This window comes from Vombatus ursinus, unplaced genomic scaffold (assembly GCF_900497805.2).
Source record: "Vombatus ursinus unplaced genomic scaffold, bare-nosed wombat genome assembly UNPS02014773.1, whole genome shotgun sequence".
NCBI lineage: Eukaryota > Metazoa > Chordata > Mammalia > Diprotodontia > Vombatidae > Vombatus > Vombatus ursinus.
The window spans coordinates 1,807,533-1,832,342 of record NW_020954551.1 but is presented as its reverse complement, the minus strand read 5'-3'; the positions used below and the strand labels follow the sequence as shown (position 1 = coordinate 1,832,342).

At 41.1% G+C, this 24,810-nt stretch overlaps 1 protein-coding gene across 1 annotated transcript in view; it reads left to right on the top strand.

Annotated features, from left to right (window-relative positions):
• Positions 1–20,612, top strand: part of DPY19L1 (dpy-19 like C-mannosyltransferase 1) — a 116,495-nt gene extending 95,883 nt beyond the window's left edge. Inside the window, exons 18-22 of the mRNA XM_027863955.1 lie at positions 1,434–1,553; positions 3,163–3,337; positions 7,513–7,612; positions 15,598–15,723; positions 16,521–20,612. Of these exons, the coding sequence (XP_027719756.1) occupies positions 1,434–1,553; positions 3,163–3,337; positions 7,513–7,612; positions 15,598–15,723; positions 16,521–16,680 (681 nt within the window). The 3' untranslated portion in view covers positions 16,681–20,612. The remainder of the gene's footprint in view (positions 1–1,433; positions 1,554–3,162; positions 3,338–7,512; positions 7,613–15,597; positions 15,724–16,520) is intronic.
• The last annotated feature ends 4,198 nt before the right edge of the window (positions 20,613–24,810 follow it).

Here is a 24,810-nt window from a genome sequence, read left to right as displayed (position 1 = left end):
CCCTATTACCTCGAGGAGCCAATCTAAAATCCTCCGTTTGGCTTTTAAAGCCTTTCTTGGTCTTGTCCCTTCCTACCTCTTCAGTCTCTTGCGCCTTCCTCCCTTCCAGGTATTGCACAGTCCAGCCACACTGGCCTTTCTGTTTGCTGCACGTGACTCCCCATCATCTGATGCTGTATCTTTTCACTGGTTATTTACTGTATCTAGAATGCTCTGTCTCCTCCCTTTCACCTAGTGCGCTCCCTTGCTTCCTTGAAGACTTACATGCCATCTTCTTCACCCACTCACACCCACTCTGCTGCCTTTTCTCTGAGATTTACCTTCCAGCTACTCTGAACGTGTCTTGTATGTCCTCAGTTGTTTGTGTGTTGTCTCTGCCATTAGAATGGGACCTTGAGGGCATGGACAGTATTTTTGCCTTTCCTTGTATCTTTGGTGTTTATCATGGCACCTGGCACATAATGAACACTTCCTAAATATTTGTTGACTAACATTGACAAATCCTATCCAGGGTAAATAAACATTCTCAATTCCTTCAAAGGATCCTTAAAGGGCACGGGTTTAAGTCATTGCTAGCAGGCTTACCCTGCTCTGGATGAACTACAACCTGTCAGTGTCCTTCCTAAAATGTGGCACCCAGAAGCAAAGAGGCCAAATCTCCCAGATCAGTGTATTAACTGTCTCTGAGCAGTCATCGGTCATCCTCAAACAAGCATGGCATGGATGTCTTCATCTTAGAGTTGATAAAAGCTTGCTATCATACAGCTTGACAGCTAATTAAATATAGTGTTTGATGTAATCCCTCTTTTTAATAAATTGAAACGGGTCCTCCTAAGACAGCATTGTTGCATTTGCAGCCCATGTTTCTCCAAATTGCCTTCCTGAATTAGTAATTGGGTTGGCGTTCTAGTCGTTTGCTTCTTCCCCATCTTCCTCTGACTCTGCTGATAGCATCTGGATTAAACCTATGGATTTGCAATCAGACCACCTGAGTTGGAATCCCAGCTCCACCCCTTACTGTATGTTTAGTCCCATAACCTCTCTGAGGCCCAGGTCCATCACCTGTAAAGTGAGGGAGGACATTGGATTATAAGACCTCTAATGTCCCTTCTGGCTCTGATTCTATGATCCTATAATCTGGGCTCTGTTAGCAGGGAGGGTGGCCTAAGACAGAGTGGTGTGAAGAGAGAAATATGTGTTGGCTGAATGAATATTTGAGTTGACTAGCATTAATTATTTGATGCAATTTAATAACTCGTTTGTCATTTTTTACCAAATGAAAAGTAAACAATTGAGTAAAAACAGAATAGTCCTTTTGGTAAGGCATGCAGTCCATTTCTTTTAAAGTGCAAAAGTTCAATTCTTTAAAATTCTTCCCTTGTTAAGTAAAAATTATTTTTTGTTTTACACTTGTGTTTTGTTTCATTTTTCAGTTGGTTTATCATGCGTTGCAACTATTAGCTTATACAGTCCTTGGTATTTTAATTATGAGACTGAAGCTCTTTCTGACACCACACATGTGTATCATGGCTTCTTTGATCTGCTCGAGACAGGTAAGATTTTTGTTTTAAATTTTTCAAATTAGAACAGCAATGACAGATAACCTCCACCTTTCATCACCGAGTTGCCTCCACTTTAAAAACTATTGAACCATTTTTTAAAAGTCACTGTAAATTTTAAGTGTTCCATGTTTTTACCTAATCCTTTTTCTATGAAATTCCCCCTGGCATTGCTTGCTCCTTTTTCATCACCTCCTCACTTCGATCTAGAGTTTGTATGCATTCTCTACTTTTCTTTGTTCTCTATTTGTTTAAAGGGTGGTCACCTTACAAGCTGTTCATGGGGAAGGAATTAGATCCCCTCTGCTTTCTGTATCTCTCAGAGCCACCAGCATGGCTTTGAGAATATCGCAAATAGCTGTACACTGTGTGTGTATGGTGGACAGAGCTGTGAGCTAGCAAAACATAGAGCTTATTTTGACAAACTGGTCTGAAAAGAATATTTGTAACTTTTTGTTTGACCAAATTTGACTGAACTTTTGTTTGAATTTGTTTGAATATTTGATTTTTACCAAGCCATAGCTTATTACCATAGTTGTGGTATTGAATGATATGTTATTTGGTTAGAAAAAAGCAAGGAATTGGGTTCATCCACAGCCTTACCTCACATCTTCCTTTCAGGATCAGGTCTTTTAAAGTAGCATGTTTGTTGGTTTAAAGAGACTTTAAAAGTCTTTCAATTCCTCCAAATTTTCTTTCAATATCTTTTATTAATTTATCATTATTTTGATTCTGTATTATACAGGTCTAAGTTGATGCACACAGCAACCTGTGAATTTACATTAGAAATACAGGGTTTTTAGATATTTATTTACATATAAATATTTTACTTAGAAAACATTCCTTTCAATAGAATAGTAGACTCTGGGCAGACTGCTGGATCTGTGCATTAATCATACAAACTTGTTGTATTGATAAAAGCACGTTAAGATGGAACTGTAAAGCATGTTAATCATGATTATATTGGTCCTCAGTGTTGAGCATGGAACAACCGTTGTGACTATTTGTTGATTTGTGAATGCTGAGCAAATCTTCTCTAAATTTGTACCAAGGGGCCAATCCTTCCTAGTTTGCATCTGTTTACAAATTGTTTCTAATGTCTTCCAAAACAAAGGGTTTGCACTGAATGAGCTCCAAGGCCTGGACAAGGCTTCTCCTATTCAGTACTATACACTTTTCATCTGATCCTCACAGCAGCCATGGCATGTGTGGGTCATGCGAGGGTTATCCTGCCATTCTGCAGATGAGGAAACTTGCCTAAAGTCACGCAGCTAACAAGTGATAAAAGCTGGGACTTAGCTCCGGGTCTTTTGGCCTCAGGCCCAGTGCTCTGCCCACTATCTCACAGACAAACAAGTATGGTCATTCCTCATCTTCATGTTTTGTCCTGCTTCCATGTTGCACATGATTTGCAGTAAGCAGCCCCCTACTAGAAGTGCTGAGTGCCAGTGTTGCTGAGCTCTGTTCTAGGCTCGTCTGCCCAGTAGCAGGGACTCCATGGGGGAGGCTTCCTCTGGCATCCACGGTAAGTGCTGTGTCAGCTCAGGGAGTAGCTGCTGTCTGGAAATTAAAAACGAGCACTTACCTGTTTCTCTTGTCTCAGCTCTTTGGGTGGCTCTTTTGCAAAGTGCACCCCAGCACTGTGGTTTTTGCCGTATTAGCTGTCATGTCAATACAAGGGTCGGCCAACCTGCAGGACCAATGGAGCATCATTGGGGAGTTTAGCAATGTGCCACAGGAGGAGCTTATCGAGTGGATCAAATTTAACACCAAACCAGGTAAAAAGCTGCTCTGTTGTATCATGGCTTATCCAGCGTGTTTGAGTTTTTTAAAATGATCAGTGTTACTAAGCCATCCCAAACCAAATGAATCGTCTATCCTATTTTCAGAAAAGTTTATGGGGAAAAGATTATGCAGACTCATATAGTAATTCATTCACTGACATCTCTCCTCAGTTTTAAATTTTCTAATTTTAATCCAAAGTCTCTATGTCACCTTTTAAAACTTGTTTTCATAATCACATTTAGTTTTTCTTAACAGCGCTGCGTGACTGGCTCACTGACCTTTTAGCTCACATTGAGGTCCTTTATCATGCAGCTTTACTTGCAGCCACTTGTTTTCCATTTGGCATATGTGTGTGTGTGTGTGTGTGTGTGTGTGTGTTTGTTTGTGTGTGTATGTGTTTACATATATATTTCTACCTTTTTGCTATGGTTAGTAAAAAAAATATTATCCTTGTTTTTGTGTTTTCTCATCCATTCTCTATGATTTAAGTTTCTTCCCTGAAAGTCTGTATTGTAATAACGATTCCAATGCTTTCCTCCATGTCACTGTTGAAGAACCTACGTGGCCACCGGTGCCGGAGCTGAGTGCTAATAAAGATTCTTAATGTATTCCTTGAGAGGCATCCTGGTAGAGTGGGTAGAGTGTTTGGTCAGGGAGTCAGACCACATCTCTGGCACTTATTAGCTTTGAAACTGCTAGGGAGAGTACCAGTTAGTGACTCTGAGCCACCAGCTCGTCTCCTAAGTTAGAAGCAGGTTTTGATCAGTGCTGGTGAAGGAGCTCCTGTTGTGATGAAACAGAAGTCGTTATCATGCAGTTTTGTCCTATTGATAGGCACTTCTTGGTCCTCCTTGCTCCCATGACACTACTTTCCCCTGGTTCTTCTATCTCACTGAGGTTTCATTTTTCAGTCTTCTTTACTGGGTCTTTCCTGTCCATCTCCTGACCATGAGTCATTCCCAAGTCTCTGCCCCCTGCCTTTTTACTCTTCATTGTCTCTCTTGACAATCTCCTTCGGTAGTCCCATAGCTTCCCGTATCATCCCTGTGCAGGTTATAAGAGGCCGAGAGCGCCAGGGGAACCTCAGCTTCCTCCTACCTGCGTGACCTCACGTGACTCACTTATCCTGTCTGGTCTCAGGTTCTTTGTTCAATGAAGTTTGACTAACTTGCTTCTGAGGCCCTTTCTTGCTCTCAATCTGTGATCCAACGATCCTCACATCTCTGCAGACCCATTCCTTAGTTCCGTATTTCCAGCTGGATGTGAGATGTCTGCACTTGGCTTTCTTACCATGGCTACCCCAAGAGAGATTTTCTCTTTTCCTATCCTTGGGACCATCATTCTTATAGGGAGCTTGGCTTAAAACGTCTTTGACTTGCCTATCCCATCCCACTGATCCTGGCAGTTCTCCTTAGGCAAACAACCTCTTTCTTATCCTTCTTGTCCTCACTGTTGCCTCACGTCCCCCCCAGACCCAGAGACAACTGCGCTCCCACTGCTACTGTCAGGTCTGCATGACATTTGGACTGCATGACATCTGGCCTCCACCCCACAGCCAGAGTCCAGCTCAGATTTTGTTCTTTCCATGTTCCACGAGAGCATTGCGCATTTACAAAGTGCTTTCCTCAGCATCACTGCCAACTAGAGAGTGTAGCTATCATTAGCCCTATTTTACAGGTAAGGAAATGAAGTCTGAGAGATCTGATGACTTGCTCAAAGTCACCCAAGTAAGAGGTGGCAAAGCCAGAACTCACACTCATGTCTTCTGACCCCCAAGACTCTTTCCACCGATTGCATCAATCACCTTCCTGGCTTCCCCATTGTTTGCTAAATAAACACAGACTCCTTAGCCTAACGTTCAAGTCTTCTGTGAAGACTGAAGGTTAGCCTCAGGTTTTTCAGCCTTATTTTACATTACTCCCCTTCAGCCGGGCTGGGCTACTGATTGCCTCCAATCTTTCCTTGCTCCCTCATGTCTCCCTTCATTTGTTTGTACCATCATCCACACCCAGAATGGGCCCAAATCTTTCTAGAGTAATTCTATTTGACATTCCGTTGTTCAAGACTTAGATCAGATGCCAGATGCCTCCTTTTCCTCAACTTCCTTCTCGTTTCTCCCAATAAATGTAATCTCTCTGAAAGTTCTTGTATTCCCTTTGACCTCTCTTTTGTATTTATGATATGTTGACTTATATGTTTCTTTTACTACTCTACCGTGTTCCATACACACACACACACGAAGTACTTAATAAATGTTTATTGAATTGAATTCTCGAACTCTCCTTTGATTATGACCCTCCAATTATGTATCCTCCTACCAAAAATATTTTTAAAATAGTATGAAAAAAGTTATGTTCCAAAAATTAACTTTATTATTTACTCCAGTTTTAATTTATTCTGTTTATTAGTTGTGTATATAAATATTATTTGACTAAATTTCATTTCATTTTTTAAAATTCTAATTATATACCTATTTTTAGGTACTTTAATTATTGCTGAGAATAGTGTTAACAGGTTCCATATTGTTAAGCTAACCTTTCTGTTAAGTATACTAGAATTCCATTCATGGAATATAATCTATTATCCACTTGGAAAAAGTGAATTGGTTGAGGAAGGTGGTATTAAGATATCAATTATTGAACATTTGCAGAAAATTTAATATGATGTATTATTCCAGAATTTTATGTGCATTTACTAAATTGTCCATTGTTTACTCATGGTCGGGTGGATACTTTGAAGGATATCTTTTCTTTCTCCAGAAAGAAGGTAGATAGCAAGGAGATAAGAAGGGAGAGATGTTGAATAGTATATTAGGTTGAACTTCACATCCCATATAGTAGATGCCTTTGTATATAGAAGGTACTCACAAAATATTTTCTTGAATTTAATTTGTTGAATTAAGTAGGTTTAAATATCTGTAGATAATGTAAGACGCGTGTGACTCTAAGCCCCCTATTAGCTAAGTTATTATTTAGATAGATTTATTATTGTTCTTATTTCTAGAGCAGTTGAGATGTTTATACAAATAAGATCATAATGGAGTTATCTTGTGTGCTCAAAATTATTACAAACAACAGCTACTTTGCTTGCAATGTTTTCCCCCTCTAATAGAACTGGGAAATACAACTTATGAAGAATGTAAATTACTAGTGTAAATTTATCCAAACATACTCACAAACATAGTAATTATCTGAAAATTGAGTTGAGTGTACAATTATGTAAGGTTGTTGTTTACTTGGGTGCCATTTGTGTAAGTGAAGTAGCAGCATGTTCTCTAGCAGAGAGCTAGAATGGAAAATGCCACATTTCTATGATGGGCATTTCTCTTCTCACTCGGGGGCCATTTCTGAGGTGTGGGGGTGCAGCCAGTGTTTCACTGTTTTATTTATTTTGCCTAATTTCCTTTCTCCTCATCAAAAGACAAAACTTATGTTTAAACTAAAAGAATAAACTTGATTAAGAGTAAGAACTGGAATTCACAAGTAACATTTAAATTTCTACCTAATTCATTTACTATATCAAATAAGATTGAGAAATGTTGAGACAAAAAATAAACTTCTTAATATTTTAGTTTAAGAGGAAATTAAAATCACAACATCAGTACAGTTCATCATGCATTCCCCCATTTGATCTTGCTTGAACTATTTGTGACCCTTGTGCCTTGAGCTGACTGCCCAATGTAATATGTATTTGCTTGATAATCTTTTGTGTATTCTTCTGGACCTGAGACAATGGGTCTGATTTGTCCAGGCCCAATTTTGCCTCAGTTGGATTCTGTTTTCTTCAATATTAGCCTCCATGATTATAAAGATAAACAGAGAGATAATATCTGTTTTTAGCCCAGGTTTGAGGATACATCATCTTCTGGGCACGTGAGATCTTCAAAATGTTGAATTGTGCTTTCCCAAAATAGTCTCAAAATTCCTTTTTTTTTTATTCAATTCCATTACTGATTTCCTTGAACCTCATTAACTTCAGCGATGTGAATTTTCTTCTGTTTTGTCATGCTGTAGAAGAAATTAGTGGCAATGTCATACTTCTCTATGTTGACTCAAACATAATAAATTAAATTGTATATTTAATTTAAAAGGAAAAGATTGTGAACTTATGTGCAGAACTGAAATTATTTCCTTTGGAAATTGATCTCTAGTGGCCTCTTGTTTTTCAGATGCTGTTTTTGCTGGTGCAATGCCCACAATGGCAAGTATTAAACTTTCTGCACTTCGACCCATTGTTAACCATCCACATTATGAGGATGCAGGTTTGAGGTCAGTGTTCCACTTTAGTATTTATTCCTTCCCAGCTGAACACAGTCTGAGTTTTGTCTTTGGGGACTAGGATTTAGAAGTCAACATGGCAGATAATAATGTGGAGTATTTGTTTTTGTTCCTTCAATATTTCCTATAATTAGAATTGCAGATGAAAATCCATTTAAGAAGGATTATTCAAAGACTTTTGACACATTCCATTGTCTCATTGGGGTGTAGAGGTGAGCCAACATTTTTGAAGTCAATGCCAGGATAACACCAACTTTGTCAGAAAGACTTTCAGTATGGGCCTCAGGATACAAACTGTCCCAACAAACTGAATTGGTCATCAGTTGGCAAATTGTTTTGACTTTGAAACCAAGGAAATTTTTTATTAAAGCAGGGATGAGTTGTGATTTGCATCAGTTAAAGGGGTGTCAGTGAGCTTAAATGGGTGGGAATGGGGGAGTTTAATTCAGATGATCACTACCTATACCTGAGTGGGCAAGAATCCCTTAGGAGAAAGGCAGGAGCCCTAATAGGCAATAAAAGGTGAGAAAAGCAGTACTGGGGTATAATTTCAAAAATGGCCAAATGATATATCACAGTAATACAAGTCTAGGTTCCAACCACTGATGCCAAAGAGGCCAAAGTTGATCAGTTCTATGAAGACCTACAACATCTTGTAGAAATAACACCAAAGAAGAGGTCACATTCATCAGAGGAGTTTGGAATGCTAAAGTGGGAAATCGAAAGATACTTTCAATGTAACAGGCAAGTTTGGCCTTGGAGTCCAAAATGAAGCAGGGCAGAGACTGATAGAGTTCTTTAAGATAACTCACTCGTCATAGCAAACACCAAGAAGGTGACTCTACACGTGGACGACAGCAGATGGTCAACACAGAAATCAGACTGGTTCTATGCTGTGCATCCAAAGGTGAAGAAGCCCTACACAGTCAGTTAAAACAAGACCTGGATCTGACTGTGGCTCAGATCATGAGCTGCTTATTGCAAAATTCAGATTTAAATTGAAGAAAGTAGGGAAAACCATAAGACCATAGAGATACGAGCTAATTAACATCCCTTATGAATGTGAAGTGGAGTTGATTAATAGATTTAAGGAATGAGGTCTGGTAGATAGAGGGCCTGAAGAGCTACGGACAGAGATTTGTAATGTTGTCCAGGAGGCAGCAACAAATACATTCCAGAGAAAAAGAAGAGCAGGAAAGCAAAATGACTGCCTGATGAGGCTTTACAAAGAGCTGAGGAAAGAAGGAAAGTGAAAGGTAAAGAAGAAGGAGAAAGATATGCCCAACTGAATGCAAAATCCCAGAGAATAAGAAGGAGAGATAAGAAGTTGTTTTTTTTTAAATGAGCAATACAAATAAGCAGGAGAAAACGATAGTATAGGAAAGACAAGAGATCTCTTCAAGAAAATTAGAGATATCAAGGGAAAATTTCATCCAGAATGGGCATGATAAAAGATAAAAATGTTAAGGACTTAACAGAAGCAGAAGAAATTAAGAAGAGGTGGCAAGAATATACAAAAAAACGGTACAAGAAAGATCTCAGCATCACCAATAACCATTACTGATCTAGAGCCAGACATCTTGGAGAATGAAGTCAGGTGGGCCTTAGCAAGCATCGCTAATAATAAGACTAAGGGAGGTGATAGCATTCCAGCTGAGCAATTTAAAACCGTAAAAGATGATACCGTTAAAGTTCTGCACTCAATATGCCAGCAAATTTGGAAAACTCACAGTGGCCACTGGATTGGAAAAGATCAGTTTATGTCCCAATGTTTGCTGGATTATGAAGAAAGCAAGGGAGTTCCAGAAGAACATCTAATTCTGCTTCATTGAGTACACTAAGGACTTTGTGTGGATCCCAACAAAAGATGGCAAGTCCTCAGAGAGATGGGAATACTAGATCATCTTACTTGGCTCCTAAGGAACCTGTACAAGGGCCCAGAAGCAAGAGTTAAAGCCAAACATGGAACAGCTGATTGGTTTAAGATTGAAAGTGGATTATGACAAGACTGTATGTTGTTACCTTATTTATTTAACTTATGTGCAGAGTACATCATGCAGAATCCCAGGCTGGGCAAATAAAAAGCTGGAATGGAGGTTGCCAGTAGAAATGTCCACAATCTCAGATGTGCAGACAACACCACTCTGATGACAGAAAGGGAAGAGGGACCAAGAAGCCTCTTGATGAGGGTGAGAGAAGAGAGTGTGAAAGCTGGCTTGAAGCTTAACATCAAAAAAAAAAAAAGCAAACCCTAAGATCTCAGGAACTAGTCCTATCACTTCCTGGCAAGTAGAAGGAGAATAAATGGAAGCAGTGTCAGACTTTATATTCTTGGGCTCAAAGATCACCATGGACAGCGACTGCAGGCATGAAATTAAAAGACACATGCTCCTTGGAAGGAAAGCTATGGCCAATCTGGGCAGCAGACTAAAAAACGGAGAGAGCACCTTGCCGACAAACATCCATCCAGTCCAAGGTATGTGGTTTTTCCAATAACAATGTATGGCTTTAATGATTGGATTATAAGGAAAGCCTAATGGCACAGAATCAATGCTTTCAAACTGGGGTGCTGGAGAAGACTTTTGAGAGTCCCTTAAACAGCAAGGAAATCACATCAGTCAGTACTTAAAGAAATTAATTCGACTATTCACTGGAGGGTCAAATACTGAATCTGAAGCTTAAATACTTTGGCCACGTGATGAGAAGATGGGACTCATTGGAAAAGACCTTGATGTTGGGAAAGATTGAAGGCAAAAAGAAAAGAGAACAGTAGACAATGAGATGGATAGATAGTATCATGGAAACAATGAACACGAACCTGGACAGACTTCGAGGGATAGTGGAGAATCGAAGGGCCAGGTGCGCTATGATCGCATGGGGTCACAAACAGTCGGCTGTGACTGACCAACAACAGCAGCCAAAGGAGAAGCCACACTGAGGAAATCTGAGCCCTTTTGACATATTCAAATACATAGAATTCAAAGAAGGGAGCAAGTCAACAGGAAGGCTTTTGGGAAGAAAAGGCAGCTACAGTCAGGAAGACGATAAACCGGAGGGCAGATGTTATGTCTTCCTAAAATATCCCTGTGTAACTAAAGTGGAGTCAACACTGTGAAGTGTTGACTATGGACATCTTTAAAAACCGCAAGTGTCATTCTAAAGGAAATACTGTCATCTGTACAGATTTTAACAAAATGAAACTGCATTCAATGGTAAACAAAGCTGAGCCTGATGAATTTGAAAGGACATTTGTGCTACTGCTTGTTAAGAGAATTAGTTGATGCTACATAGGCTGTTCAGGTGATTGTTAAGGACAGTCTTGGAGAAGACCCACACTTAGGAACGAGGAGAGGATGATGAATCAGCAAAGGAGACTGGGGAGTGGAGACAAGCAAGAGAAAGCAGTGTCATGGAAGCCGTGGAGAGTATCCAGGACTGTTGAATACTGAAGAGGTCAGGGCAGGGGTGAGATTGGGAAAAGGTCATCAGATTTAGCAATTAAGTGGTCGTTGGGGAATCTTTGAGAATAATTTCTGTTGAGTTATGGGATTGGAAATGAGAAATTACAAGGTATCCACAATTGATTTTGCACTACCTTTTTCAAGGAATTTAACAGTGAAAGGCAGGAAAGGTATTAGACAATTATTGTGAGAATGGCAAGGTAATGGGAAGGTATGTTAGGGATTGGGAAAGCCTAAGTATGTTTATAGGCCTCCAGGAAGGAGCCAATGATATAGGGGGAGACTGGAAGTTAGAGAAGGTGTTAGTAATGAGCAAACCTTCCAGAGGAGACTACAAGGAGATCAATTAATCAATAAAGATTTATAAGCATCTGCTATGTACCAAGCACTGTGCTAGGTTCTGAGGGTACAGGTTCAAAGAGTGAAAAAATTACTACTTTCAAGAGCTTGTATTTCAATGAGGAAGACAAGTGTATAAGTACATAAGTACAAATCAATACAAAGTAGTTAAATACAAGGTAGCTGAGATTAGGAAAAGGTTTACATAGAAGGTCATACTTGAGCTGCATTTTAAAGGAAGAGGGGGATTCTTTGAGGGAAGGTTGAGCAAGGAGTTTGTTCCAGTCATGGTGGATGGCCAGTGCAAAAGCATGGAGATGGGAAACCAAGTGTTGTGTGTGAAGGAAAGAGAGGAGGCCAATGTATCTGTACCACAGAGTGTGGGAGGAGGATGTTATAAAATAAGACTAGAAGATGGGCTGGCCCCGATCCTGGAGTGCTTTAAAAGCCAAACGGAGTAGTTTATCCTTGAGGAAATGAGAAGCCATTGCTGTTTGTTGAATAGAAGATTGACATAGTTAGGTCTATTCTTAAACAAGGTCAGTTTTACAGCATTTTGGAGGATTGACTGGAGTGGGGAAAGACTTTGAGGTCAGGAGATCACTAGGGAGATTGTCATTGGACTCTAGGTGATACAGGACTGAACTAAAGTGGGAGGTATGTAAGTATGAAAAGGGCCTGTATTCAAGAGATGCTGTGGAGATAGAAACAGCAGGATCTAGCAGCTGGCTGGATACGGGGAGCAAGGAAGAGAAGGGTTTGAGGATGAGGCTGAGGTCATGAATCTGGGAGATTTGAAGTTGATGACATCAGCAGAAATGGGGAGGTTTGAGGAAACATCATGAGCTCAGTTTTAGGTGTATTGAATTTATAGCCCTGGGGCCTCCAAGTTTGAAATGTCTGGAAGGTGACGTGAGATTGAAGTTCAGAGAAGAGACTAGGTCTGGATAGATAGATCTCTGAGTCATCTGCACAAAGATAAGCATTAAACCCAGGGGAGCTTGTGTCATTACAAATGAGAATGCAGAGAAAAAGAGAAGAGAGCCTGGGATGGAATCTTGGGGAGTACATACCTCCTGTCCAGGTATCCTGGCAAGAGGGCTGCCTCGTGGCTTCTTGGCTGGCTTGCCAGCCAAGGAGACAGAGCAGGAGGAGTCAGACACTCCAGAGGAGACCCAGGAGAGGAGAGGTGGGCATCAGTGTCAGATGCATAAGATAGTCCAGAGAAGGAGAGCCGAGAAAAGACCGTTCCATTAGGCAATTCTAAGATCATTAGTAACTTACGCTACAGCAGTTTCAGAGGAGTGATGAGGTCAGAAGCCAGAATGGAAAGGCTTGAAGAAATAGTGGCTGTGAAGGCAGACGGCCTTTTTGAGGAGTTACCTGAGAAAGGGAGGAGAGCAGAGATTAAGTGCAGGGTTTGGATTTCAGAAAACCGCAGAATTTTAGAGCTAAGAAACGCCCCTCTGCGGTTGTCTAGTGCAGCCAGCCCATCCTGCGAAGGAATCCTCATGCTGGCAGCCGACAAGCAGAGCCCCTGAAAGGGTGGCTCCTCCACTTGCTGAGGCAGGCCTTTCCAGCTTGGGATGGCTGTCATTGTATGGAAGTTGTTCCTTCCTCCTCTGTGCATGGCTTCTGTATGGACAAAGGTCACTGCAGAGGACAGACAAATATGGAGAGGGTCCTTAATGTCTTTCTCTTACATTCCCGAGTCCTAATTTCCAAATACTGATAATTTGGCTTTATGCTTAATGATGTGCCCTTATGTCTTCTCACAGCACATCGTGTCCCAAGGCCCCCATTTTGGTTCTGTAAAACCAGGTAGTTAAGTAGCCACCTGGGGAGGGAGACAACAAAGCCTTAGGCTGGTGCCAGCTGGAGCTGATAAAGCCCAAGGTTTCTATCTGGCAATCTGCCCACAAATGCCTCTCCTGCTCCCCTCCCCAAGAAGTGAGGGAAACTAACCATCTTCCTGCTCCCTCCTCTCACCCCCAACAGCCTTCATGACTCATTTTCTCCTGATGTTCATTTTAACCTGACTTGTATAAAAATGTTGGAGTCCTCATGGGGAAGGATGGTAACCCCTAATCTTAACTGGCCTCCCTTTCAGATGAGCATCTCTTGTATGTGTCCCTTTCTGTGCACCTACACAGCCATCCTGTGAGCAGAGATCATCCCCTCTCTCCTGGGATATTGCAATAACTTCTTCATTGGTCTTCTTACCCAAGTCTTCTCCCCATCAATCCATCTTCCGTACAGATGCCAAATGATATTGTTAAGGCAGGGTCTCATCCTGCCACTCCCTCACTCAGGAAGCTCTGGGGGCTCCCTGTTGCCCCTGCAGTCAAATGCAAACTCTTCTAACTTTGTCAGGCCTACAGGCCTGATCTGGCCCCAGCCCCCCTTTTCTCCCTTCTTCATGTGCTCTGTGTCCAGCCAGAGTGGCCTGCTGGCCAGTGCTGTGCACAGCATTCTGTCTGCCATCTGTACCCTTCACTGGCTGCCCCCATTCACGGAGTGCTCAGCCTGCTCTCTGAGAGCCCTTGGAATCCCTGACTGCCTTCAGAGCTCGGCCCTCCCTCATGCCCCAAGTTGCTGCACCTCCCTCCATTCCTGAGTACCTTTTATTCCTGAAAGCTTGGTTTACTTTGCATATGTTGTGTATTTACATACTTGCTGTTTTCTCTGATAGAATAGACAATCCATGGGGCAAGAAATGGCTTTTTCAGGGCCAAGGACATTCAGTCAGTAAGCACTTATTAACTGCCTACTGTTTGTCAGACACTGAACTAGGCAGTGAGAATACAGAGACAGAAATAAAATAGGCGCCTCCCTCAAGGAACCAACATTCTGAGGGGAAAACTGAGGCAGGCGGGCTGACTGACAAGGAGCGATGTGGGTGGCATTCCTTCCACCCTTAAGAGCCAGGTGACTCCCCCCACCAAGAAGCCTTCTCTGTGGTAGCCCTTACCACTCCCATTTTAATATCTTTATGTACATTTATTTAAAAGTAAGTGTGTTTGCTTACATAATTTTCATGCATACAGATCATAACTAGCTCTTGCAGAGACATTTAGGGATTGCAAAGCACTTCACAAATAGGATCTCATGTGCTCCTCACAACAACTCTGGGAAGTAAGTGCTCCTATTACCTTCATTTTACAGTTGAGAAAACTGAGGTAGACAGGTTATTGTTATTATGATGAATAATATTGTTCATTGTTATTAAGTAGAACCAACAGCTAGCATTTATATAGTGCCTACCATGTGCCAGGTGCTGTGCTAAGTGTTTTAAAATTCTTATCATTGAAGCCTCACAGCAACCCTGGGAGATAGATACTGTTATTATCCCCATTTACAGTTGAGAAAACTGAGGCACATAAGTTTAAAGACTTGCCCAGGGTCACACAGCTAGTAAATTTCTGAGGTCATATTTAAACTCAGGACTTTCTGACTCCACACACACTTGCTAATGACCTTATAACTGGCGTCATTTAAGGTTGAATTCCTGGAGGGCATAGGGATTGTGTCTATCTTCCCAGCCTACGTGGTCTGTGGTCTACACCTAAACTCCTAGCAGCTCTTTCTTCAATGTCAGCTGTATGTCCTCACCCCTTTGCTTATGTATAATATGGATGGAAGATTAAATTGTGCGCCAGAGGGAAATGACATTCCCGTTTGGGGATTTTTCTGACAACCAGACAGGTCGCGTGGTCCCATAGTAAGAGAGCCAGCCCTGGTGCCCTGTCCTCTGGCTCTGAATTGCAGCCCGGCTACCTCCGCCGTGCGATCACGGGAGGCTCCCTTACCCTCCCTGCCCACTCTTCCGAGCTTCTGCGCCCATTGACCACTGCAGCTCTCTCTGCTTTGGGCCCCAGATTGCCCAGATGCCCTCCCCTGGGAGCTTCTCTGGCCTCCCCACTAGCTTGGGGCCTGCTGTGTGGTGGTCATTCAGCCGGGTGCCCCTTACGGTAGCTGCTTTCCCTGCCCTTCCTTCTCTGCTCCAGAACTATTGGTTTCCTCTGCAAAACCTGAGTGCCCCTGGGTCTTTTTGACAGGGCTGGATGAAAGGATTATATTTTTCCCATATAAATGTAGCTTTTAATTGAGTTTCTTGAAAGTCTGTTTTTCTTTTTCATCTGAAAAACTCTTTTGCACGATTGTTTATTTTTAAAGGGCAAGAACAAAAATCGTTTACTCAATGTACAGTCGTAAAACAGCAGAGGAAGTGAAGCAGGAATTATTCAAGTTACGAGTGAACTATTACATTCTGGAAGAGTCATGGTGTGTAAGAAGAACCAAGTGAGTATCAGATAGAACACAATTCACATCCTCCATTCAGTGAATCATCAAAAGTGAATTTAATGCATTGATCGTGTTTCGTTGGCCAGTGCGTTTGATGGCGTTATGTGTCAAATTCACTTAATATTCTGGGAAACATTTAAATTAAAGAAATCCCATTTGGCTAAATTGATTTGCAATAGGCTTTTAAAAAGTTTAGAGTTAAAATATTTTCTACTTTCATAGTATCTGTACTTTTAGTACTCTAACACTGGCACGGAGAATCCAGAAATTTAAATTTATGCTTAGACTTTAATTTTTCTTAACTTTTATTTGGATATGGGCATATTTGCTTGAGTGAGAGATTCCTTTAAATTTAAAAAAAATCATGAAATATCACTATGATTCTCTCACAGTCCAGGTTACCCTTCTTTCTTTCTCTTCCCTCTTTATGTGGCCCATCAGTGGCCTTTTGAAATGCTCAGATTTTTAGTCAATAAACCATCTCTCAGAGAGCTTTTCAAATTCTAGTGTGCTTCTTATACATTGTATACATATATACACATGTGTACATATGTGTGTATTTATATCTATGTGTGCCATAGAATTGAGAACTAGAAACATCTTTTGGGACTCTCTGGAATAAGCCTCTTACTTTACAGAGGAGAAATCTGAGACCCAGAGAAGCTGACCGACTTTCCTCAAATCACATAGCACGTTCATGCTAGAGATGGGACTAGGTCCTGGGTTTCCTGACCCCCATATTGTGTATGTACATGGACATTTTTAAGCCATGCTACCATATTTTTTTTCCCTAGGCCTGGTTGCAGTATGCCTGAGATTTGGGATGTGGAAGATCCTTCTAATGCCGGCAAAACCCCATTATGCAGCATCTTGGTAAAGGACTCGAGACCTCATTTTACCACAGCTTTCCAAAACAGAATTTACAAAGTGCTGGAAGTTATTAAAGAACGATGAATGCTACTTGAACCACTGTTGGAGAAAGAACCGTGTTAGAAAGTGTTGTTTAACCTTTTGCTATTAACTCATTAAGATCATTTTAATTTATATCTCAGAAGTTTTATAGGAAAATTTTCAAATATAAAACATTTTAGTTTAAAAATTTGTCAATCAGATAATAACTACTTTTACCTTTATGATGTAGTGTCTGTTAGTCATGCCCTTGAAATTTGCTATGCAAATTATCATATGCTTACATATCCCATGAACAAATATCCCTCCTACAAAAATTGAGTAGGGGACCTGTATGGAAATGGAGGTTGCCAGTTGTAGCCCTGAAATAGGGCCGGTCTTGGGGTCCTTGGCCCTGCTTCCCCCCTTCATCCTTTTGCAGTTCCAGTGCTTATCACCCTCTGCTACCAGAAGGTGAACAGGGCAAGGGGGAAAATGAGAAAATTCAAGGTCATAGCTTGGGCTGGTTGGTAGGAGCGCTAGTGAAAAGAAATTGGCCAAGCAGCCATGAAGAGTCCTCTGTAGAGCCTTCTGGGAAATTTCTTTGGATTTCATTTTTTTGTGTTCTTTCTGTTGTCCATTGCCATGAGCAATCCAGAGTTGCCTGCCTCTAAGTTAATTCAAACCCTTTGGCATAGTGGTTATGATTTTTGCCTGTGTTATCATTTAGCAACAGGTTCCTTAAAATATTAACCATTATAACATATTTCTCTTTCCCACATCTCACTGATTATCTGAATATTGTTAAGATTTCTCTACGTCTGAGAAATCTGCTTATTCCTGGTAACCTTGTAAATATATTTTGTTTTACTTTTTCAGTGTACTAAATATATTTCATGGTTTTTAACCATTTTTAAGCTTACTATATTTTTAGTTGCAATAAGGTGCAAAAAAATCTTGAAAGTCTCCAAATATATTCTGTAGTTATTATATTTGAAAGTTAAAATTTAAGCTATTAAAAAGCTATTCGACCAGATACATAATTTTATTGTAACAGTAATATCTGGTTATTTTTCTTTTACTATCTACATATAATCAAAACATTACAACATTTTTTATAATATTTAGAAATTTAGAAAGAGTTGTGATTTCCTCCGTGTGGGGATTCTGTCCATTGATGCTTATCACCGCTCTTGGGTGTGCTCTCATCCTGCCCATTTTTGACTGTGTCCTCCATCAGCCCGCGGTAAGGTATCTACCCAACCTGGGAAGGCCTTCCTTTTTGCTCTTCCTGGGGTAGGTGTGCCAGTGGACCCTCTGAATTGTTTGCCAGTTTTTCTCCATTCAGGTTACCTGAGTAACCCTTCTCTTTTTTAACCATAAACATTCACACAGGGGGGATGCTAAATCCTCCCTAGTGTCTTGTATGCCATTTCTCATAGAAATCGCTCTGATGCCATGCTGCAACCCGCTTCTGCCCATCATGCATCATCCTGTTCCCCTCTGACATGTTGAGAATTCAGTTTGAAGTCATCAATATCCGGTGCCCCAGGAAAATCAGTGGTCTTCAGGCAGTGGGCTTTTGCAGTGACCAGAAAATTGGTATCAGTGACAGACAGAACTGCTGTTTCCTGACTGCACCCAGCCCAGTCACCATTTCCTGGCCAACTTCAGGCCCGTAAGCTGATAAAAATAGGACAGGATCTGCTCCTTTATTCTCCATGTTCAAATTGCAGCTTTAAAGCCAAAATGACCATTCAGGGCTTTACTTTGTCTTGTTAGAGATACAGGGTTTTTGTTTTGTTTTTAAAATGAATAAGTAAAAAACAGTTTAATGATTTTTTTACTGACTTTTTTAACTCTTATGGAAAATTTAAGTTCACTTCATTTTAGTTCTTTTTTTTACTGTACTTGGAATATGAAGGATGAACAAATAGTATTATTTTTCTTATTATGGCCACACTTCATTTTAAAATGCTGCTTTAAATCACTTATGCTTAATTTGGAAAAGCTCATTTTTATAAATTATGACCACCCCCCACCCCTGAAAAAAATTATTTTCCTTGGGGTGTTTGGAAGTAGTAGCAAGATTTTAAATTCTGAGCACACTCTCACTTTGACAGCAAACAGAGCCAATTACATATATGGTGTTGTCTCCATTAACTTCAGGCAGTTGAAGCCTGTTGTTGACCTGGAGGATAGCAGGGCCCCCTTCTGACTGCCCAGTTGGATTCCCAGGCTCCCTGACCTGTAAGGCTGCCCTCAGTGTTGTCCTCATGTCCTCTGTCAGCATTCCTGGGGCTGTTGGCGTTGCTTTATCTTCCCCTTCCTCTGAGTGAACAACTCTCCCATTCCTTTTTCTGTATGTGATACAAGAGCAAAAAAATTAGCCTAGCACATGGGGAAAGCACTATGTTCACTTCACAGAAAGCAAAGCGGGACGAAAATCTCAGACGAATCCACTAAAACCAGGTTTCTTTGGGCTAAGCCCCTCTGGGGCTAGCTTATAATTCCCAAATAATTGTCCCTCTAGGACTTTTCAAATTAAAGTTTTCTGTGCATCCTAGCTCTTTATAGTAGGGTGTTTTTGGTTTTCTCTAGTTTTGTAATTTGCCACTTGTCTTGTTGTTGTGTTTCCTAGGGGGGTGTTTGTTTTTTGCAAGAGTCCCAGTTAAACAGGATAGGATTAGAATGGAGCAATTGTAGCGCCTGAGGAGAGGACAAAGAAATCCCTTAATGGTTGTTGTCCTTTGTGTTCAAAGAGGACCAGAATGACATTACTATGTTGGGGTCGTGGTACAGTGTGCTCGACTGTGGCTGGGCTCAGAAGGCTCCATCACAGGTTGGCCACAAATAGTCCACTGAACATTTGGGGCGGAGATGGCTCTAAATGTGCACATCTCACATTTCTTTGGAGCTACGCGATTCTGCTTTGCTCATAGAGCACAATGCCTTCTTTGATGCTGGCATGCCAAATTAGGAGGTTTTTAAGAGGCAACTTGGACACCGCAGAGCTGAGAAGAGTCAAGGAGAGAGAGGTAGAATAAGGAAAGTCACAGTCCCATTCTCAGAACTTCTAAAGCAAGGAGATAAGGACATTTGGGTTTGGGTTTGCGCTTTTCCGCTACTACTCCCCTTCCCATTAGTAAGGATCGAGTGAAGTGATATTCTCTTGGCATATGGTGTTTCTGTTATGATATCTGTCATGGCTTTTAACACATTTTGCTTAAAAAAAATTCCTGAATCTTTCTGACTCCAAACTCTATAGACATGTTCAATGAATTCACATTCAAGATAGGTAAGAGATTCTGTATAAACAAATAAACAAAAATACTGTTGTGTACACACACACACACACACATACATCATTTATATACGTGTCTGTGTGTATATATGTGTATATATAGTCTATATATATAGATATATATACATAGACTGTCACTGCTACATACACTGGCAAAAGTTAGTGGTCTGGATGTCTTTTCAAATATTTACTTTTGTAACAGTATTTATTGATGTAATTCCACCAGCAGCTTTAATTATATTGTAAGCTAATAGATAGAAGACTAGATGGTCAAATGGTACATTCAACCATAACCTTATCTAGTGGTCATAGAAATCTCTTACTGTAACACAGAGTAACAACTTCACTATTCGATGATAAACAGTATTAAAGCTCAGTATTTTATGTATTTGGGGGATTTTTAAAGACTATTTCTTGTTTTGATGTGAGGATGGGCAGACACAACTAACACAGTCTTCTGCCTCTCTCCCCACTCCCACCCCCCACATGGGGTAATGTTTATATTGTGAATTAGGCTACGGAAGGACTGAACAGAGTAGGCTTATAAAATATGCCGATGAAATCCAAGAGAAAATGAATGGATGGATGGATTGGGAAGAACATATTACAGCACTGTATTTTTATGGATTTTCTGACAGTTTACATGTATTATGTATGTTAAATTTTAAATTGTGAAAACATGTATGTTTCCTAATTTTCTCTTTTGTCTCCATTTTTTCTATGGACATTTTGAGACAGAGCCAACTAGTTTCATAAACCTGTGCATGGAAGCCTCTGAAACTGCACATAGAAGGAAAGTAGAAAAAGGGAAGGAATTGGGACCCTTTTGCTCTATGGGAGGGGGGTGGGAAGGATACTCCCCTTGTCTTTTATCATTGGCAGGGAGTAGAGAAAGACAGAAGCACCACCCCGCCATTGCTGCCCGTAAGTATTTGAGCATGGGGACCAGGCAATGGCCCAAACACATTTATTAATTGCTTTCTTACTAGGGCCATGCAGGAAAGTGTTGTTTCCAGAAGTCTACCATTCTAACTATAGGGTCCATTAGTACTCATACTCCTTTACTCACCCAACAGTTAATGAAGGATTTTCTCTGTAGCATTAAAGGGTTAGTAGTTAAGTCTACATTCCAGGAGTGGCTTCCCTTTACCATGTCCCATCAAGAAAAATGGGATTTTTTTTTTTAGAGCTAGAAGAGATTTTAGAGATCATTGACTCTAACCCCTTATTTTACAGATGAAGAAAATTAGTCCCAGAGGGGTGGTGATTTTACCCAAGGGAACACAGTGAGCTACAGAGCTGAGATTTGAGCCCAGATCTTCTGAATTCAAATCCAGTCATTTTTCTGCTATCCTTCTCTGGGTCAGGGTCATAGGATCATGTGGACATGGGCTTTCAATGGTATCTACCTATCTGCCCACCTACCTATGAAGCTTGATTGCCTCACGTGACTTGGTACAAGGAGTGCTGTGCTCTCATAACCCAGCTCAGCTCCTTAGAGACAACTCTCTTAACCTATGAAGACTGCAGATATAACTTCATGTGAACTCCTCTTCCATGAACGTTCCAGATCAGGCATTTCTGACCAACTCATGCATAAACAGCTCCATTCTCTAATTATTAGCACCACCCACGCACCCTCCCCAACCTCCTCCCCCTGCCATGGCCTAAGGAGACATGTCCAAACTTAGGATATTTCCCACTCTTCAAATACCTGCATGATACATGTGGCAAATCCAACAAGATGTACACCCTGGGCATAATGGGTTCATTCCCAGCTCTCTAAGCTTCAGCTGGTTCCAGATGTTTTCCTCAAGAAGCTAATCCTCCAGGGTACCGTTTTTAACTTAACCAGGTAATTATAAATACTAGATCATATGAATCCGTTTATTGATTTCCAGGAACTCTAAAATTTTTCCATCATATTCACTAACTGAATGATGTTGGGAACTCTCTCCCTCACCTCAACCATAGACTGGCAGAAGAGATTTACCAATGCTTGGGCAATAATAATCATAACTTCCTTTTTTGTTGTTACTGCCTTGACCTGTTGGGCATAGGAATCTACCATATGAGTCAACTTCCTATTTTGGCTTTTCAGTGAACTGTCTGGTATAGCTTAACTAGGACTAGTCTCAGTACATTCTTTATGCCTATATGTCCAAGAGATCATTGAAACTAAGGGTCTGAGGCCATGTTGGACACATCCAAATTGGTAAAATGTCTAGGCTTCTCAGTTCCTCTTTGGCCACCAAAACAATTCATAGTTTGTCAAATATTTCTGCCCGGCACTGTCTGTATAGCCACCTGAAAACTAATTAATTTCCCTTTTTGGGAATGTTTAGTGGGCCATTGGGGGGATGTCTACCCCAAGCATGTAAAGACTTCTTCTGGTGGAATGGGTGGATGAGAACAATTTGTTTCAATGGCTATGAAGGCAGCTAAAGTAGGCTCTGTGAAGTGCACGTAGCTTGGTCAGAAATTGAAGACCCCAAGGTCATCCACTGTATTCTGGGCCATTGCCAGCCAGTCACTGGACTTCAGTGACTTAGTAATAAAGAATGAGGCTGACGATTTTGTTCAACTCTGCCTCACTTAAATTGAATTCACACAAAAGTCAAGACGTCACCCTGTAATCTCATTGGTCCTCTTTGAAAACGAAGGACAAACAGTGACTGACCATGTAACCCAGTCAAGTATCCATCAGTCAATACCTTATTGCCTATGTGACCTCTTTGGGAGTAGGTTATTGTTAGTCAGAGGCAATGCTCTCTAAGTCAAGTCAACAAGCCTTTATTCAGCTCCTACTATGTGCCAGGCACTGTGCTAACTGCTAGGAATACAAAGAAAGGGGAAAAAATGACCTGTCCTCAAGGGGCTTACAGTCTAATGGGAGAGGCAACATGCAGACAACTGTGTACAAGCAATTCTATATGTGCACAATATAAATTGGAGATATCTGAGGAAGGGCACAACCCCTAAGAGGGAGTGGAGAAGGCTTCTTCTAGAAGGTGGGATTTTCACTGAGATTTGGGGGAGGGCAGGAGGCTGCAAGGCCAGATAGCATTGTCAGATCTTCCCCATCCTTGTAGGAAAATTCCCTTATGGTCTGCAGTAACCTTCTCCACAACCTTCTCCCTTTATTTCTACTCTACTTTATTTCCATATCCAACCTCTTCCCATCTGCCACCTCTGGCCCCTTGAAGTCCTTGTATTTCCAGAATATTGTTTGAGGAGTGGACTGTTCAGATTCCATTTCATGTCAAAAGTGACTCATCCAGCACCTGCAGAAGAGTTTAATCACTGATGTTACTTGAAATTCCACCACCCGCACGTTTCCCTGATTGGCTTTCACTGCCTGTCCCGGACTAGTCCAACCAGCATGTTGGAGGATGATAAGGAATCCACCATTAGGCAGCAGGCACCCCAAGGCCCTTCTATCATTGCTAATTCTTGAGCAGTTTATTTCCTCAGAGAGTCCCTTTGTATTCTGTGTGTGTGTCCAAATCATTTACATCACTGTATATACTGACGTGTGTGTGTGTATACACACACATGTGTATATATACATATATAATATACACACATTTTCTTCCCTGATGGGAGAAAAGTTAAGTTATTATGTGCCAAGCACTGCACTAAGCTTTGAGCAAACAAATAGAAAAGGAAATACTCCCTGCTCTTGAGGAGCTTACATTCTGACTGGGAGAGAAAACATAAAGGAGTATTCAGCTGTTGGCCAGATGGAAAGTCCCAGTGGTCCTTCCAATGCAGTATCAGGTCAGATGACAATTCTGCAGAGGTATAGAAAGCACAGCAACAGGACAGATGGTATTTCGTCTTACTAGGACTGTAGCTGATGGCTCACTGCATATCCAAGCAGTGTAAGGGGTAACATTGGCCTTGTAGCTTGAGTGTGTCTGAGGGTTGGAATGGATTGAAGGGCTTCCTTTACTACCTGCTTCACCTGGCCCGTGAATGTCTGGAATGGGGGAGAGGGAGGGATCATATCCTCATCCAAAGTATATTTTTTGGAAATTCTTTTGTATCCAGTTGGAACCCTGCCCATGAATTTGGATACCATTTTTGCCTTTTTCTAGAGAAACTGGATTTATTCTATTTGGCCCAGAGAGCCAAACATGAGCAGCAAGGGGGAAAGGTTGTAAAGAGGCCACTTTGGTCCTGTGTCAAGAGACTCTTCCTAACGATTTGAATTGTCCCAGAGTAGAATGGGCTGCCTTGGGGTATGTCAGGTCTCTCATAGTTGGACTGGATGACCACTTATCAAGAACATTGTAGGGGGATTCTGATTCAGTGATGGCCACTGGGGCTTTCTCAACTGTGGCTTAGTGATTCTGAGGCCTGTCTTCTGATGGCGCCATCTTTGGATGTGTATCATCACGCTTTGAAGCATCAGAAGAAAGTACTTCTCAAGAGCCCTGACTGGTCACAGGGTTACAAATGTTCACTGAGCTTTCTTCCCCTCTCCACCTAAGTTTCTTCCACCTTCACACCTGTGACTGACACTGGTTTGGAATCTTCTCTGTCCACTAAGACCCTTCGTTGCTTCCTCCTTGAAGTTCTGTTTCCATCATTTCAAGGAGTGTTCTATCCTCCGTGATAACCTGACAAGTGAAGACACACCTTTAAGATGGAGATCCATTTGTACCTTGAGCATCTGTACAAATATAAACATCATATACTCTCTAGTGGATCACTGCAAAATTTCCTTTGGGCTTCATATTTGCTTCAACGAAATTTTTTTAGTCCTTTGCCTGGAGAATTTTCAGATCTTGCAGATAATAGTTGGGTCTAGCTTCATTGTCAGAATGCTTGGGTTTTCCAATTTTCTTGCATTAGGGGATCTTGAACAAGTTTTACTTAATTTATTC